Below are 16,528 nucleotides of genomic sequence, written 5' to 3'. Positions count from 1 at the left end.
TGTAAGCCTGAACCAGCAAAGACAGACAGTGTTTTTCCAGGGCAGTAACTGAGGGACTGAGTTTGATAAACCTACACAGCATTTTTTGACTGCTGATTTAAAGCAGAAGTTCTGTATTTCTGCTATGGGCTCTGTAAGAGCCCTGTCACTCAAAATCCCTCTCCTGTCCTTTTCTGCCCCTCTTGGAGGTGCTTCCTATGGTACTGTGGAGAAGTAACAATAACTGAACTTTCCCTCCTTTTAGAACATCCCTGTCAACAGCACCATGGTCTCCAGCAGGGATAAAGCCAGCCTCAGTTCTGTTAAGTTCCTGGAGTCACAGGTGCTCACAGCAAACAGGGGAACAAGGGAGTGCTCTGTGCTGCCAGGTGGGAGTGCCTGGGGGGGGCTGCAGCAGCTCATGCAAACCCTGCCCTTTGCAAGGCAAAACTGCAGCAGCCTTGGTATGATTCCAGAGGGATTTACATATTTAAAGGAAAGGAAAATGACTGTGGAATTTTCAGAATTTTCAGGAATCCTGAAAGCCTTATATTTACCTGCACCTGGAGATACTGAGTATTTTTATAAAACTTGCTCTTAATCTGGACTATTTAATGGTCTGCATTTTTACCATTCTGCAAGAAATGGGCACTGAGGAGAGGTACATCCTGTATCAGATATTTTTTTCTAGCTTGTTGCTGTGGAATAAGCTGGTTTCTCCCTGCAGCAACGCTACCTTGCTTGCATTTTAAGGATTAATTCAAAGCACTCTTCCCTAGTGCGTTATTCGTTACAGACCTACACATTTTTAACAGTCCTTTGATGAATATTCTGGTTTCTGACAATGAAATTCTGCTGGTTGGTGGTTTAGAAAACAAATAACAAAAAATGTTTAGTGTTGAATAAAGCTCAGCCCTCCAGGAGTCCATTTAGTCAGCACAGCCCTAATCCAGCACAGCTCTGCCTTACAACGCACCCTGGAGCCTGTGTTTATTCGGGGCAATTAGTGCTCACCTCTTGTGATGCTGTAACACAGCACAGACCTAGAGCAGAGTGGTTCAAAACTTCCCAAATGCACTGTCTGCAGCTCCTTATTCTTAAAACAAAAGGTGATTTATGGACCCAAAAGGGAATTCAACATGGCAGTGCTGCCTTTTGTCATTCTATGAGCTAAATCAACACAGAAGAACCACAGGACCAGCCCTGGAGCAATTTTTCTTGGGAAGACACTGAATGGCACAAAATCAATTCCAGATTCATGCCACATAGTGCAGGGGAGAAGGGACAGGCTGGGCTTTGCTTCCCATTCTAATGGGAGCCCTACCTGATGCACAAGGCCAAGCTGGGGACAGGGAAGGACAGATCTCCACCTGTTCTGCTCCTAAACCAGCACTGACACTGGACCAGAGCTGCTTCACTCTCATGCACATCCAGAGCGAAGGCTGAGGGATGGAGGAAGTGGGGAAGGACTGGAATGGTCACATGGGGAGAAAGAAGACAAGAAAAGCAAAGGAGCCCTGCTGCAAGTGAGGTGGGGAGTCCAGCAAAGAGCTCTTCCTATGGAGAACTCCTTACAGGAAAGGGAAACAATCCTACACCTCATCCACCTTTCAGCTCAGGTTTGCCAAATAATCTGTGATTAGAATTTTACCAAAATTACTTTGTTTTGTTGGTTTTTTCTTGGTAACAACCAGGAAATTATATCTGTGGCTATTTAAGCCATTTCTTGCTGTGGATGAGGACCACAAAGTCTCCTTTCCAGACTCAAATTATGTGTCACCTAGGTGCAGCAGGAGCACTTCCATGGCCTGGACAGAGAGGGAAAGTTCTCCTCCTCTGAGGTGCAGGAAGAGCAGACAGCTGAAGCCACTGAGCAACCATTCTCTCACTAGCTGCTCTGCCTGTAGACTGAACACACAATGAAATAAATATCCACACTCACTTCCGGACAGGAATCTTTCCTTCTTCATTCAGTTGCAACTTCAGCTTCACTAGACTGTGAAAAAAAACCCAAACAAGATTACAAAAATGCATTTGTACCATCTTAAGAGATCCTACTAAGTGAGAAGAAAGGAAAAACATGCAGTTGGGAAAACAGTCTAACAGTGAACTGAAAATCGGGGTCCTACAGACCATCAGCTTAACCTTGGCATGACCCAGCCCTTGGTCTGGAGGCTGCCAAGGGACCTGGATGCTTTGAAGTCTTTTTTTTTTTTTTCAAGTACTGTCAGAAAGAGCAGGACATGGATGTTTCAGAGAAAAAGGTTTCTCAGAAAGGACTTACATTTTCTCTAGGAAGGTGTAGCGGGGAGCGTTGTACGTGAGGGGATTCCGGGCAATGGCCATAATATCCTCAGCCCAGTCCTGGAACAAACAGGGCAGAGGCACTTGGGCACTACTGAGCTGCTCCAAGAAGTACACAGCAAACAGGGAAAGGGCACAGAACCCTGGAATTGTTTGGGTTGGAAGGGACCTTAAAACCCATCCAGTGCCACATCCTGCCATGGGCAGGGACACCTTCCCATTATCCCAGGTTGCTCCAAGCCCCGTCTGACCTTGAACACTTCCAGGGATGGGGCAGCCACAGCTTCTCTGGGCAACCTGTGCCAGGACCCCACCCTCACAGGGAAGAAATTCTTTTCACATCCAATCAAAATCTACCTTCTTCCTGTTTAAAACTGTTACCCCTTATTCTGTCTGAGACTCCTGAGCTTCACTCTATCACCTCCCTCCTGCCTATAAACACTAGGAGCTGAAACTTCTCTGCTTCTCAGCTGCCTAGTCATCCATGCCAAACACATGAAAGACAACAATGACCAGTTTTCTACAGGTCCTTCTCTGTGCAGGGCAGAAGCTTCTGGAACATAAACCTGCTTGTTTATAACCTTGTCAGTAATGCTGAAAGAGCCCAGCATTATGTCTGAGCTCTTATCTTACATTATCATGTCTCCCCTTCTCCTTTCCTGTTCCCCACTGAATGCCCCAATCCCTAGAGGCTCCCAGTATTTCCAAGACCTCAGGCCCCGATACCTTGCAAATATTCTCTTTATAGGACACAAAGTTATGGAAAGTGAGGTCAACCATGTCAGAGCCAGATACAATTGTCATGTTCTTCAGCAGGAAGGCGCTGTGAGGGTGATCCAAGTTAAAAACCTCTCGGAGCTTCAGGGACTGCAAAAGAAACAGAACGGATGGGAGTAATTGGAGAATGAGGGAAAACTGTACCCAAAAAACCAGACCCAAGACACACATTGGTCCAAATTCACAGAAAGCATCTCAAGGGTTGCAAAATTGCTTAGTGCAGTCTTCCTTTCCTTTGCTTTCCTTATTTTTTATCTTTATTCTGGAGTCTGCATTACTGGATCCTCCACGGGACAAATCACCATAACTAACACCCCTGCACAAGCCTGAAAAAGTCACAGCTGGAGACTGCTCTTAAAGAAAATTCTGAAACTTCAGGCTAGACTTGCAAACAAGCAGGGGAGGGTTTGGCCTGCTTGTGCCAGAGGTGTGTAACCAGTTGATTTTATCAAAACACACACACTAGGAAGTGTATTAGAGTGACACCCTTATGTGTAACCTCCCTCCACAAGAAATATGTTTTTTGGCACCCCCTGTCACTTCAGAGTTAGCTTCCTCCCCTTCAAGCCCCATTTTCTGCTGCTGTCAGTTGGTAGTAGTGTTTTTTTCCATAGCAATTCCAGTACCCTACAGCAATGGCTCACCAGAGACTTGTTTTGTTTTGTTAAGTGGAAGGATCATCCGATTAGTGGTACTTGGATTGCAGCACCATATGAAAGTATTTATAGAATCCTTTAAATTATTCAGCATTTTCCGCATTCCTATGCATGGTGTCACTAAGCCAAGGTATCCAAGGTATCCTAGAGTTTTACTGATGGTGCTATTTATAATGGGAAGATAAAAATTTCCATTCCTAGAATAAAGCACAGCAATCCATTATCTGAAGTGCAGGACAAATCCCTGTCCAAGCAAACAGGGAGCTGTCAGAGCACCTGCTCTCCTTTAGAAACAGGGCAAATCCACAATCTGGGATTGTTAGAGCAGGTCAGACTTGGAAGATAAACTGGAGCTGGAATCTGAGCACACCTTTAGGTTGCAGCACCTTCAGGTTTCAGCACCATGTCACACACACAGCTGAATAAGCATTTTATAAGGAACTGCAGCATTTTTTTACTTCAATTTTCCTAATTTCTGAAGCATTTGCAATTTTGTCATATCTGTAGCAAACGAGCATCTTTAAGAAAAACAAGACAGGGTGGATTGTAACTCTGGATCATCTGACTGCTGTCTCTTATTTTAGAAAAGCACCTCTCCAAGGGGGTGGGTAATTCTGAAACCTGTTTAATCCCAGAGCATTTGGAGGGATGGAAGGGAAGGAATATGATTTGCCTATTTTCTACAAGGGAATTTCTAAAATGGCTCCTTCTTGCCTCATGAGCACCACCAAACACCCACATCTCCTTCCCATGCTCGTGGCAACTCCTTGTCGGAGCTAAATTTTCCAGTGCCAGCAGCAAAGAGTTGGGATTTTAACTCCAAACTTGACTTCATCTTGCAAAAGCATTTGTTCAGCTCCAGGGCTGTACAGGAGAGGAGCCCCAAACAATGGTGAACTTGTGGTTGTGCTGAACTCATTTCCTGTATTTGTTGTCCGGGGCTCCTCCCACCCCTTCCTTCTCCGCACGCTGCTCTCTAGCAGACATTCATCACCTGGCTCTCTCCAGACCTCTCTGTCCAGGACATGTCCCAGCAAGCCAAGCACTTTTGCCCTTATCCAGGCAGTGATGCATCCAACACCCAAGGAAGATGTGGAGAGAGGACCAGAGACTGTGTGCAGGAGCTCTGAACCTGGTGCCACATCGTGGCTCTTTCACAACCCGCACTCCTTTAGCGCCTTGTGCCACAGCTTCAGTCTGGGATTACTCACTGCCACCTTGCAGGCAGCCATAAAGGAAATATAGGAATTGCTGCGTGAAAAGCAGGACACACATTAGCCATGCAAATCAGAAGGGAAACACTCTTAGCAAATCCCCTTAAAAAAACCCAGACAAGCAGAAAACAACCTACTAGCAGAGTGGCTGAAATATGGAGTCAGCTGGAGTTTCATGTCCCACCCTCCTGATTTCCCTAAAATCCTCAGCTGTACGGCAGTCCATAGTCCAGAGAGAAGCAAATTGTCATGCAAATATAAACAAAGAGTCAGAGACAGGCACAGGACAGAGAGGGATGGTCCTTTCTCTGCTCAAGAGGGGGCAGAGCCGACTGACTGCAGGACCTGTTGTGTCATTGTGCCCTGACAGAGCTGTGTCCCGTGGCACTAGGACAACAAATGTTCTCTTCTGGAGAAGAGAGCTCTTGTTTGGTTGCCAGAAGTGAAAAAGGAAGCCCTGAGATATTTGGGGGATGCCTTTGACTCTGGAGGTAACTCTCCTGTCCCCATTAGCCTTGCTGCTCCACACTGGAGATACTGGCTGTGGAATGGGGAGGGCCAACCTGTCCCTGTGCCAAGCATCTCAGGGACACAGGCAGACAAAACTCCACAGTGAAGCACTCTCAGCCCTCAGTGTTTTACCTAAAGGAACTGGAAAATCAGCAGCTCAGATTCCCAGGCACAGAATAGCCCACGGTGTTCTGCGATCCAGCAGGGACACACTGCCAGGGACAGGGGAGAATGTGTGGCCCCAGAACTCACTGCACAACGATGGCAGAAGCAGGAGGGCCCAGCATGGCAAAGGTCACTCACAAGTGCCCTTTCCAAGCTCAGCTCCTGCTTCACCACTTATAAATCCTTTGCCAGACCCAGGCTTGTGCTGCCTCTCTCTTGCACGCTCACAGATTGGTGTCTCCATACAGCTCCATATGACCACTCTGCAGTTGGAGAGCTGGAATTAGACTAAGTTCAGCTCCATCCTGGGCTCACAAGTTGCTGAATCCCAATGCCAGAGCTGGTCATTGCCTGTGCTGCAGCAGAACCACAGACCACCCACAGTGTTTACAGCGTGTGGCTCACAGCCACAGCACAGCTCCAAGGGCACTGTGATGTCCTGCGTGGTTCCTGAACATTCCCACTGGCTTCAACTTTATTATCTCAAAACATGATGAGTTCAATGCTTTGGTATAATTTTCTTCCTGTACATGTGCAGTTCAGGCTGTAGCTCCAGGTTCAACACCACCAGAACGTGGACAGAGGATGAAGCCGGTTTATAATCATGACAATTAGAAAGTACAACTTTTGTTTTTATTAAAAAATATGCCTGTCTCAAAGCCAATGCCTCCTGAAACATCTAAACAAACCCCAAGACACAGGCAATAGCCCAGAAGTCTGGCCTAAAACATCATGTATTTTGGCTTTATTATTATTAGATTCTCTGTCAGCATTCCAGGGTCTTGGTGCCTTAAAAAAGAAACCACAAGAAACCCCACAAATGGAGCAGCCCTTATTGTTCCTCATCACTGAAAAGAAAACACAGACCTGATTGTAAATAACAGCCCGATCTGCATCGGCACACGGCTGACCTACAGTCAATAGCTTTTTAATCTTGTCTCCTTGCTGTTCAAAGGCACTGCTCAGTCTTATCTTTATTATTCTCTTGAACACATGCCAAAGTTTGCTCTGCCCCATGTAAAAAAAAAAAAAAAAAATCTGCGAAGAAAAGTCACGGCAGAAACACGAAACCGCTCTCAAAAGAAGCTCGCAGAGGAGAGCCCTGCGTAGGAGGGGCCGGGCAAGATTCTGCTCTGTGGTGAGACAAGGACTGGGGAAGGCAGGCAAGGGCCCTTTCCATTTGGAGGTTGCTCCCATGGCTGGCAGCCCTTGGTGAGTCCCTTTTCACACTTCACCTGCTCCCTAACCATCCCTAACCATGGATGGGGCTCCAGCTGTAACCTGTGCTGGCAGTGCACACGGCAGCAAGTCTCTTCTCAAGTGGTTTTTCACGTGGCTGCTTTGGTGTTATTATTCTTGCTGTGTGTAGAGGTTACACAGAAAAACCCCAAACCTCCTGCTGGGCAGTGGTGGGAAAGTGCTACTGAAAGCAGGGAACTCCCAACATCCACGGTGACCCACCCCCTCCCAGGGAAACCTGGCAGTGCCATGGGACTGCAAAACTGAGGGCACGTTACCATCCTTGAGCCACAGCCCAAACCTGCACAGCCCCTTGCTGTGGAAAGCAGTGGCACAGATGCTCTCCATACAGCTCCCTCCTTCCTCTGGACTTCCTTCAGTCACAATCCAGCAGGAAAACCAGGCCACAAGCTTGGCCTCAGAGCTGCTCTGCAGAGATTGACTGGGGCATCACTTGCAGGGAAGGGGAAAGGACGTTCCTTTTAGTGCTGGTGCCATCCACAGTTCTTCCTACAGCTGCGATCCTGTTCTCCTTGTCCTCATCCTTGTCCTAAATAAGGCCCATGGCTCGTTTCTTCTCTACCTTCATGCAGTGAAACAAGTTAACTCTTTGTATTAGTTCCAACAGTTCTATCCTACAACCATTCCAAGCCACTATTTTGCAACAGGGCAGAACAGCACCCATGTTCATTCTTCCACCTCTAAACCGATTTTTATTTGCCTCACCACACCAGTTTACATTTAATGCCTTTTGTAACAACGCCCCAGACAGAGCCGCCCCATGTGGAGGGTGTGGTTGTTCATGAGAAGAATTTTTCCCTGCTTTCTGCATTCCTTTGTGAACTTCTGCTCTCAGGACAGCCAAATGAACACGACCCTGAGGGCTTTAAGCCAGAGGCATCAAGGACAGCAGAGCTATGTGTAAGTAACAGTCTTGCAGACCCAGATGGCACATCGTGGTTCAACACCCCTTCAGTGCCCACACAAGACCTCCCAAGATCCACAAGGAAAAGATGGATAAGGAGCTAGTCTAGTGCATTTTACTACATGTTATCACAGAATTCCAGAAAACTCCCTGAAATAAAAAGGGGACTTACTTCAAATGAGTCTCTGTAAAATGCAGAATTCAAAAAGCACTTGGGATTTTCACAGCAAAGGTTGTCATCAAGAGCATCGCTTCTGCTCACTGAGAATACTTAATAAATCAGTCAGTGCTTGACCTTTGCATCGTTGTTCTTCAAAAATGAGCTGCAGTCAATTCCCATGGCTCTAAAATCCCATCCCTGGCCTATTACAACAACTAGAACAGAGCAGCTCCATCCAGGTGCCTAGGGAAAAGTGCTGGAACAGGGCATACGCACCAGCACTTCTCTGACACATTCCTGCAGCTCCCAGCAATCTAGGATTCAGCAGTTTCCAACCCAGAGGCATTATCTCACATTTAATAACCCCCTAAGGGCATTTCCTTCTTGTACTGACGTTTTATACTCACATTTCTGTGAGTGGGCAGGAAGCATTACCAATGGCATGGTGATATGAGGTGGGACAGCAGCAGCAGCACCTCCTGCTTGTGCCACTCCTACCTCTGGAAAATTCCACCTTATATGGAGATCCTGCACTGGAAGAAACCCTGAGTAACTGCTTCAAACCCTGAGTAAGCGCTTGGTGCTCCCCTTCTCCATTCAGCTGCTGACATTACAGCACTCCAATCCCATTCACCTTGCTCCTCCTGCCAGAATACAGTCCCTCCTACTCAGATGCTCTGCCCCCAGCAGCCACTTCATTCCTTTGTTAATCCTGCTGCTCTTCCATTCCTTTTCCAGTTGTCACTGAATGGGAGAGCACACTAGAACTGCACATAAATATGGATCCATTTGGGGTGTACACAATAGCACAACTTCCTAATGATTTCCTTATAATCCCTAACACACAATTTACTTTTAGGAGGCAAATACTGCAGAACACTACGTTGATATTTTACCATACACCCACGATGTTTTCTGAGTAGCAACAGTCAATTCAGGGCCTGCTATTACAGAAGGATGAGGGATTTTTTTCTGTGTGCATTGCCTGATTTTTATCTGTATAAAATGTATCACTCATTAGATCATGCATTCAATCAGCAATTCAAGGTCTTCCTACAAACCAGCCTGATTATTTTATTACCCCAAATAATTCTGTACCCTTGGCAAACTGTCTTCTTCTGGTACTCTCCAATTAGTCTTCCTTAACTAATTCTTGAAACCTAGGCCATGTTTCTCCAGCCTCCTGTTACCACCAGGACATCCAGCCATGGCCTCAGTACTTCCCCCAGAAATTTATTATCTATATCAAAGATCAATTCATTTTGCAACAGGTTATTTCTCAAAGTTTAATACCCTAGAAAAGGGTATCTCATAGCTCTCCTTTAAGTCAGCCTCTTCCTTAGTGTGTCCCATCTGGAGGGCAGCACCAACTCAAACAACCCCAAATATTTTATTGTCTCAAATGAAAATCAACCTCTGTCAGCATTTTTAAAGCACAATTCCAACAAAACAAGTTGCTGACAAAGTTTTAGGCTCATTGAAAACTGAAATATTTTCCATTCTAGTGAACTTATAATAAAAAGGCAGTTTCTCTGAAGGAAAAATGATTTTTATGATGGGTACTGTTCTTGAGCTCTGCTGTGCATTTAGCACCCACCTTTTTATGCTATTTTGAGAAATACTGGTCTTGGGGAGCTCTGAATAGGTATTTTCAGAGCAGATTGAGAAAACAGGCACACAACTTATGCAAAAGACTGCTTGAGCCTCAGGACATATTGCAAAACATTTCCCTTTTGCCTTAGAGAGTCACCTATGTCACCCCATGACGCATCATCAGCTTTACTTCTTTGGTCCCTTTTCCACCTTTGTGCTTTACTGCAGTTTTCTGTTTGCCTTTTCCATACATGGAAAACTTAAACAAAGAAAACGTCCCAGAAACAAAGTCCTAACAAGGGCTGCAAGAAGTTTCAATTATAACTGAAATTGAGAACAAAGCCCTGATCACGTGCAAGTGTAAAAATATATGGGGGGTGGGGGGAAACCAATTAGTTTTTCTGAAAATGCATTTTCTTCCCTTTAAAGGGAAAAACCCAGCAGACACTGTTGGAATGGCACTGTAGCTCCAGGTCGGTGGGTACCCTGTGCATCCTCACACAAGAGCAGGTCCGGTGCCTCAGTGCAGGAGCATCAGAGTCTCCAGGAGGACTTACTAGTTCAGCATTGGTGCATTGGTTTTCCTGGCTTTCTGACATATTCCTTCCAATGAGCCCATCTACCACAGTCTGGAAGTGCGGCTTTTGGGAGCACAGAGGGCTCCTAAGAGGTCAGGGACGAGAGTCAAGACTGCTTTTCTGTATTTACATAGCTGTGATACAAGGAGATGAGATCCTCTCTAGCGTCTTCCTACAGAAATCCAGGACAAACTGCCTGAGCCCACCAAAACCTCAGGCAGCCCTGCCTTTCCACTGACACACAGGACAGAAAGAAGCTGTGGCCTCACCTTGGGCATTTTGGCAAATCGCCCTGCTCGGGTGTCTCGGATGCTGGTGATATCCAGAATTTCTCTTTCCTACAAACAGAATAAGGACAAGGAAAATGAGGAAAGACAAAGGATGAAGAAAGCACTCCATGACAGAGCTCCCAGAAGCTGTAAATCAGGTTTGGCTTAGTGTCTTTCCCTGTGGAAGAGCTGTCCCAGCAGGAACAAGGCAGAGAGGGAAGCTATTCCCACAGCAGACACTGCACAGCCTTCCCCAGGCAGCCCCTGTGTGTCCTCACTACTGGCTTGCTGTCTTGTTTGTTCTTTTAATATCCAACCTGAATTTCCTTCCTCTGTTACTAATTTTTCTTCTCACCATGGATATGGAGAACAAATTATACTTGTTGCAGCAGATAATATTATTTTCCAAGATCACATTCCTGGATAATGTGGATGCCATGTTATCTGGCTGTATCCCCATTTTATTGTTAAGCAGGAAGTAATTTTACTCCTAATCCCACTGCTTTCCGAGTCCCTAGTGCAAAAGCCGTTCAGTTTACTTCAGCTGCTAACCAACAGCATTTTCCAGGAATGTGAGACCCTTTCCAGTCTGGCTTTCCTTGTGGCAGCTATGCTTCCTTCCCCCAGCTGCTTTCCCAGGTATCCCGAAGAAGTATCTCCCTTTCCATGGTGAGACCAGCTCCCCTTGCCTTACTTCATGCTCCACTTCTTCCTGCTGGCACCCTTAGAGCAGATATTCTACTGCCCAAGTGGACCTTGAAAGCAGAACAGGAGTGACAGAGACATCAAGGGGTGTGACAGTCCCCAGCATTGTGACACTGTTCTCAGGGCATGTGGCTGCAGCAGTGCCCGCTCCCAGCTGGCACTGGGCACAATCTCTGGACAGGCAGAGCTCACCCAAACCCAGCAGGTCCCTGGCCAGGGCCTGTGCAGGACTGTCTGACTCTGCCATGGCATGTAGGTCAGGCGGAGGAAGCAGAGCTGAACCACAGCCTGCTCTGGAAAGCGGAAGTAAGCTCAGCCTTCCACCTCCCTCTCCATCATTTGATGTACTCATCAGTGAGGAACTGAATTCTCTCTCCTCTGTGTGTGGTGCCTCTCTCTCCTCCAGCAGCTGGCATCTTGTGCTTTGCTCCAGCTGCCTGCAAACATCACCCTGAGCACAACTTGCTCTCCAGACTCCGTGTAGGCCCCACATCACTACGGTCTCTACTTTTAATTGAAAAGTCTAAAACCCCAATGAGTCAGTTAATGGCCCCACTGTGCAGGTTAGGAGAATCCTGTATCTTGCTTGTGACAGGGATGTCAGCACAACTGTTCTCCATGAAGTCCTTTGAAGGACACATAATGAGCTTTGCAGGAGTCAAAAAAGGTGAAAGCGTGAAAGGCACAAAAAGGCCACACTCACACCTTCAGTTCTTGCACTTCCCTGGTGCTGTGAAGACCAACCTGCCACTGACCAGTTCTCACTCCTTGGTGGGGTGTCCCTGCTAAGAGGAACGAGTGTGGCAGTTTGCTCCCAAGTGCAGGACTCGAGCACTTGCAGTGTTGCCATCTCACACAAACCTGACCTGGCTGGTTGGAGCCCGAGCTGTGCAGCCTCAGCACTTACCGTGCTCTGATAGGTCCAGTACACGTAAAAGCCCTGGGGATCCACTCGGAGAATCACAGGAGAAGCATTTGATGTTTCCTGACAGAAAAAACAACAAAAGAAAGAATGTTGGCACCTTGGTGACTTGAAGAAAACATCCTGGGACACGAGGTTCCCAGTTCAGACCCAGGCAGGTGAACACCCTCTGGGATTTATGAAAAAGAACCCAAGGATTTAAGGACATCTCCACAGTGACACCTGTGAGGCTCTGGAAGGTGAATCCTGAGTCTCACCTAACCTGTGCATTTAACAAGAACAGCTCTCTTGGAGCTTTCTACACAAAGAACTGAGATAACAAAACATCTGGAGATTCAATTAATTGTTTCATTTGAAAAGTCTTCTTTGACCTGCTTCATTCTACAAGCTCAGGAGTAACCCAGGCCAAGCAGAGAAAGCATTCATCCATGGCATCTCCCATCCAGGTGTTCTTGCAGATTATCTGGGCTCCATGTCAGGAAGGCTTCAAGAAGGGGATGCATCAATGCAGCATCATTATGCAGCTTTAGAGGGGGATTCTGAAACTCCACAGACTGTCTCTACACTGACCACTAAAAGAAGCAGCTATGCAGACACCCACACTAGAGGCTGCAATCAGGTGAAATCATTTGGGGCTGATCCTGAACCCACACAGCCATTTCTGGGAAGGCTCCAGATTCGATTCAGGAAGCTGAAACACATCTCTGCTAATATGAAACGAGTCATGAAATCTGGAAGTTGTACTTGTCCCTTGGTCTCAGATTCTTCAGGTTTTTACTCAGATCATACACTCTAGAGTGAAGTATCTATATTTTCAGGGACCTCCATTTCCATGCACAATATTTGCAGTAAAGTGCTCATTGCACAGCACGCCATATGTGGTCCTTTTACTGCCTCTTGTCTTCCCCTGCTGTGCCAGGGCCAGCACTGGCCTGCCCAGCACCATATCCATGTTCCCAGAGCTCTGGGCTGGCTCCCTGCACACATGGCCACGGAGAGCAGAACAGGCCCCACGGTTCCACCACAGAGGATTGTGCCATGTTCTAGATTACCCTTATCTCCCACAAAGCAGCTTTCTGGAGGGCAAGCTGAGGCTGCAGGGAAGCTGCTGCCAGCCAGACTCCTAGGCAGGGCCAGGCCTGCCAGGGGGTGCAGGCAGCCTCTCCAATGGGGCAGCTCCTGGCAGCAAAGGAAACGGACAATTCTACAGAAAATGGTCTGGGGGCCAAACTGGCTGCTTCTCACTGTGGGGCAAAAAGCAAACACTGTCTGCTAAAATCCTGTAATCCATAATCTTTCAGACATAGGAACAGTTTTGACTCTACTATGAGGACTCAGAGGCAGCACAGAGCCAAACTCATACCCATCGGCCCTGCTCAAGAGGTCAGCTACTGCCTTGTGCCCTGCCTGGGGTTCTGACAGGGTTCCCAGCTGGTTCTTTAACTCAGCTACCACCCATGTAGCAGAACTTCACCTCTTCAGTCTGCTTAGGAGCCCCAGCTTGCTGGATGCTGAAGAAAGCACTGCAGAGCTGCTCCTTACCCCAACTAACTCCGTAGGACAGGTCAGAACAGTCCTGCCTGTCAGGGATCCATTGCTCTCTCCTCTAGACAGTGCCTTACCAAAGCTGGACAAGGTGAGGACTCTGTAGAAAAATTGTGGGTTTGTTTTTTTGCTGGAAGGCCCTAGTTCAGTCCCAAGCTGAACAGTGATGTAAGAGGCCAATCTGATCTTCCTTAACTCCTTTGCCTCACTTATCCCGGAGGGAGTTCAAAACTGTTACCAACAGTACCATCATGTCAATTGAAAGAGATACAAAAAACTCAACACTCATGAATTCTCAAGTGCAGCAATCCTGCAGTCTGGAGCTCTCACCATCATCCTCTGCAGCCTATTCTAACCATGGATTGGGAAAGCCCAATGTGATGGAGCAATGTGACCAGAACAGCCCACTCAGGGAGAAGCCTTTCTTTATTGGTGGAGATCAAGCCTGTAAACTATTTAGTTGAGGCAACCGCTTAGAAATGTTTACAAATATATAAACCTTAAGGAAAGATCCAGATGGGAATTGAGCTCACTAATCAACAGCTACAGCAGGAAATAAACACTTGGTGGGTCTTGGAAGCCCAACTGACTCACCTTGGTTTTCAGGGGAACCTATCCCAGGAATACCCAGTGAAGTACTTAACAGCTTCCGGTTCTTGGGAGAATGGTCCCCAAGGACCGAGCACAAAGTCATCAGCAATTTTAGACAAGTTTGGCTACTGTTATTCTGAGAAAGCAGTTTTCAAATTCTAAGAAGTCCCAAGTGCACTCTGCAGGCAGTGGGCCCACAGGAAAGAGGAAGGCTGTGCTTTTCACTGTACCCCGGTGTCATCCTCCTGTTTATGTACTGCTAACAGGGGAACTGGCAGCCATATTCCAACTCCTATTGCTCACATCCATCTTTCCTGCCAGCTGCACAGTACACTGCTCTCATTCTCAGAGCTGCGGGACCGCCCCGCTGATGTTGCACACAGGTGATCCACTCCCTGACGTGCCCCTTTGGGACTGAACACTCTCTTCCAGATTCACACTCACAAAAGTGCTAATCCCTCCTGCACTGCTGCTGCAGGCTCCTTCTGATCATCATTTACAACACCACATGAACCATCTCCCCAGACCCCTGTGAATAACCATAATCTGGGCCTTCCCCCTTGTATCAACATTCATGCTCAACAGCAGACAGTCCATCTCCAGACAGCACAGACGCACAGCTGCTCTCCTCCTGCTCAGGTTTGTGGGTGCTGGGGTAAGCACTCCTTTGCCTCCTTAGAAAGTGAGGAGGGGAACCCTTACATTCCAATGAACTGCTGCTGCTCTACACTTTCTTCCCCTCACACAGAAAGGCAGTGACTGCAAAGCATCTGTTTTGAAAGTATAGAGGACAATGAGCTGGAGAGAGCAGCAGCTTACTGCAGCACCCTGAGGCTTCAGCCCTGTTAAAGCACAGGCCCTTTGCTGTTCAGTCATTCCCAGGCCCAGGGGCCAGGCAGGCGTGGGAGGCCATGGCTCACCCCCGATCCACTCAGGCAACAGGGCCATAAGAGGAAGCAACTTGGAGCCTGATTTCATCTCTATCTGAAAAGTGCAATGCGTGCTCTTTGCTCGGGAGCAGATCCTACCCCTCATGCTCCTCCAGAAAGTCCAAATGTGGCATTTGCATCTCACCCCACAGAGACTCCCAGCGGTCACCACCTTCCTGAGGGCTGGACCTTGTGTCCTACACCAGGGGCTGCACACACAGACCCAGTGCACACTCACTCCATTTGTTTCCATCCTCCACTACAAAAGGAGTAGAAAACATACCCCCAACCCCTTACACACACACACAACAACCCCTTAACTTCAGTCCTCAGCTTTCCTGTTCTTCCCAGTTCCCCCCTCCCCTCTAGAGATCTCTGCTGTCAGGTGGGATGCCACACTGAACACAGGCTCCCAGCCTCCCCACAAACTGTGACCCAACCAGTGTCTCCCTGCCACCACAGGCACAGCCCAGGGAAGGAACACCCCAGTACTCACATCATCCCATTTGATGAAGCGGTCGCCCTTGCACAGGTATTCCTTCACCTCCGTGGGCTGCAGGACAGGGTTCAGCACAGACATGGTCCTGCAGATGGGCTCCTCAGCTACCAGAAGCAAGAGCAACTGCACAGTTCACTCCTCCTTAGCCCCCTCTCCTCTATCTCTGCCTCTCACGTGGCAGGGCGTTCTGCCATGACCACTGTTGGCATCGGAGAGCAAACAACCTCTTATATCCCAGCCCAATTTAGGAGGGGCAGGGACAGGCAGGCGAGGAGCGATGAATCTGCATTGTAAATCAACAGCTCTCCAGGCAAGCAGAGCCTCACCCAGGGTCACCCAGAGGAAGGCTGGCGATGGCTGGGGTGCCGGTGGGCACAAACACCCACCGTCCCTCCAGCAGGGATCCACTCGTTGGAGCTGTGCTGGTGAGGCACCCAGCTCGGTGAACTTCCGCAACTCAACTTCCTTAAATGCTCTCTTGACGAAGTACAGGCATTGCCAGAAACGCTCCAACTGCTTCAGCAGCTGTGGTTACGGAGCAGCTCAGCTCTGGCTACAAGCAGACTGCCCCCTTCTGCAAGAGGCCAGATGTCCCAGGAAACAAACTCCTTCCTTGCTCTGGACAGATGCCATTTCTGGGGCCACGCACTGCACTGTCCAGTCTTAAACAGTTTTCCTTTCTCTTATGGGCTCTTCTGAATGTCAGCCTCAAAGTGAGACAGACCAGCAGGGCAGCTGGAAATTCCCCAGATGAAATCAAACATTCCCAGAGTCCCAGGAACTGCGCTATTCCACAGACTCACTCGGCTCTGCGGCAGATTCGTGGGACACAGAACAGGAGAGGTGGGCAAGATGGGGATTATAGGGACAAAGCAGCAGGGAAGTGACCAAAAGCAGAAAAGGTTAAAGGCAAACAGGGCCAAAACCAGACTCTGCTCCTGACCTTGGAACGAAGGAATTCCATTAGG

The 16,528-nt window shown here is 47.9% G+C and overlaps 1 protein-coding gene across 3 annotated transcripts in view; it reads right to left on the bottom strand.

Annotated features, from left to right (window-relative positions):
- PLCB2 (phospholipase C beta 2) overlaps positions 1–16,089 on the bottom strand; it is a 36,722-nt gene extending 20,633 nt beyond the window's left edge. Inside the window, exons 1-6 of one of the 3 annotated variants that reach the window (XR_005257195.1) lie at positions 15,558–16,089; positions 11,982–12,059; positions 10,370–10,438; positions 3,010–3,150; positions 2,264–2,343; positions 1,922–1,975 (exon numbers count right to left, since the gene is read on the bottom strand). Coding sequence is in view for 2 of the 3 variants with exons in the window: in XM_038138925.1 (XP_037994853.1) it covers positions 1,922–1,975; positions 2,264–2,343; positions 3,010–3,150; positions 10,370–10,438; positions 11,982–12,059; positions 15,558–15,641 (506 nt within the window). In the remaining variant the exon portion in view is untranslated. The remainder of the gene's footprint in view (positions 1–1,921; positions 1,976–2,263; positions 2,344–3,009; positions 3,151–10,369; positions 10,439–11,981; positions 12,060–15,557) is intronic. The other 2 variants (XM_038138925.1, XM_038138924.1) reach the window with 2 other exon arrangements.
- Positions 16,090–16,528: the final 439 nt, after the last annotated feature.

This window comes from Motacilla alba, chromosome 5 (genome assembly GCF_015832195.1).
Source record: "Motacilla alba alba isolate MOTALB_02 chromosome 5, Motacilla_alba_V1.0_pri, whole genome shotgun sequence".
Classification (NCBI taxonomy): domain Eukaryota; kingdom Metazoa; phylum Chordata; class Aves; order Passeriformes; family Motacillidae; genus Motacilla; species Motacilla alba.
Note: the sequence above shows the minus strand (reverse complement) of the source record. Positions and strands in the feature narration are given on the sequence as shown.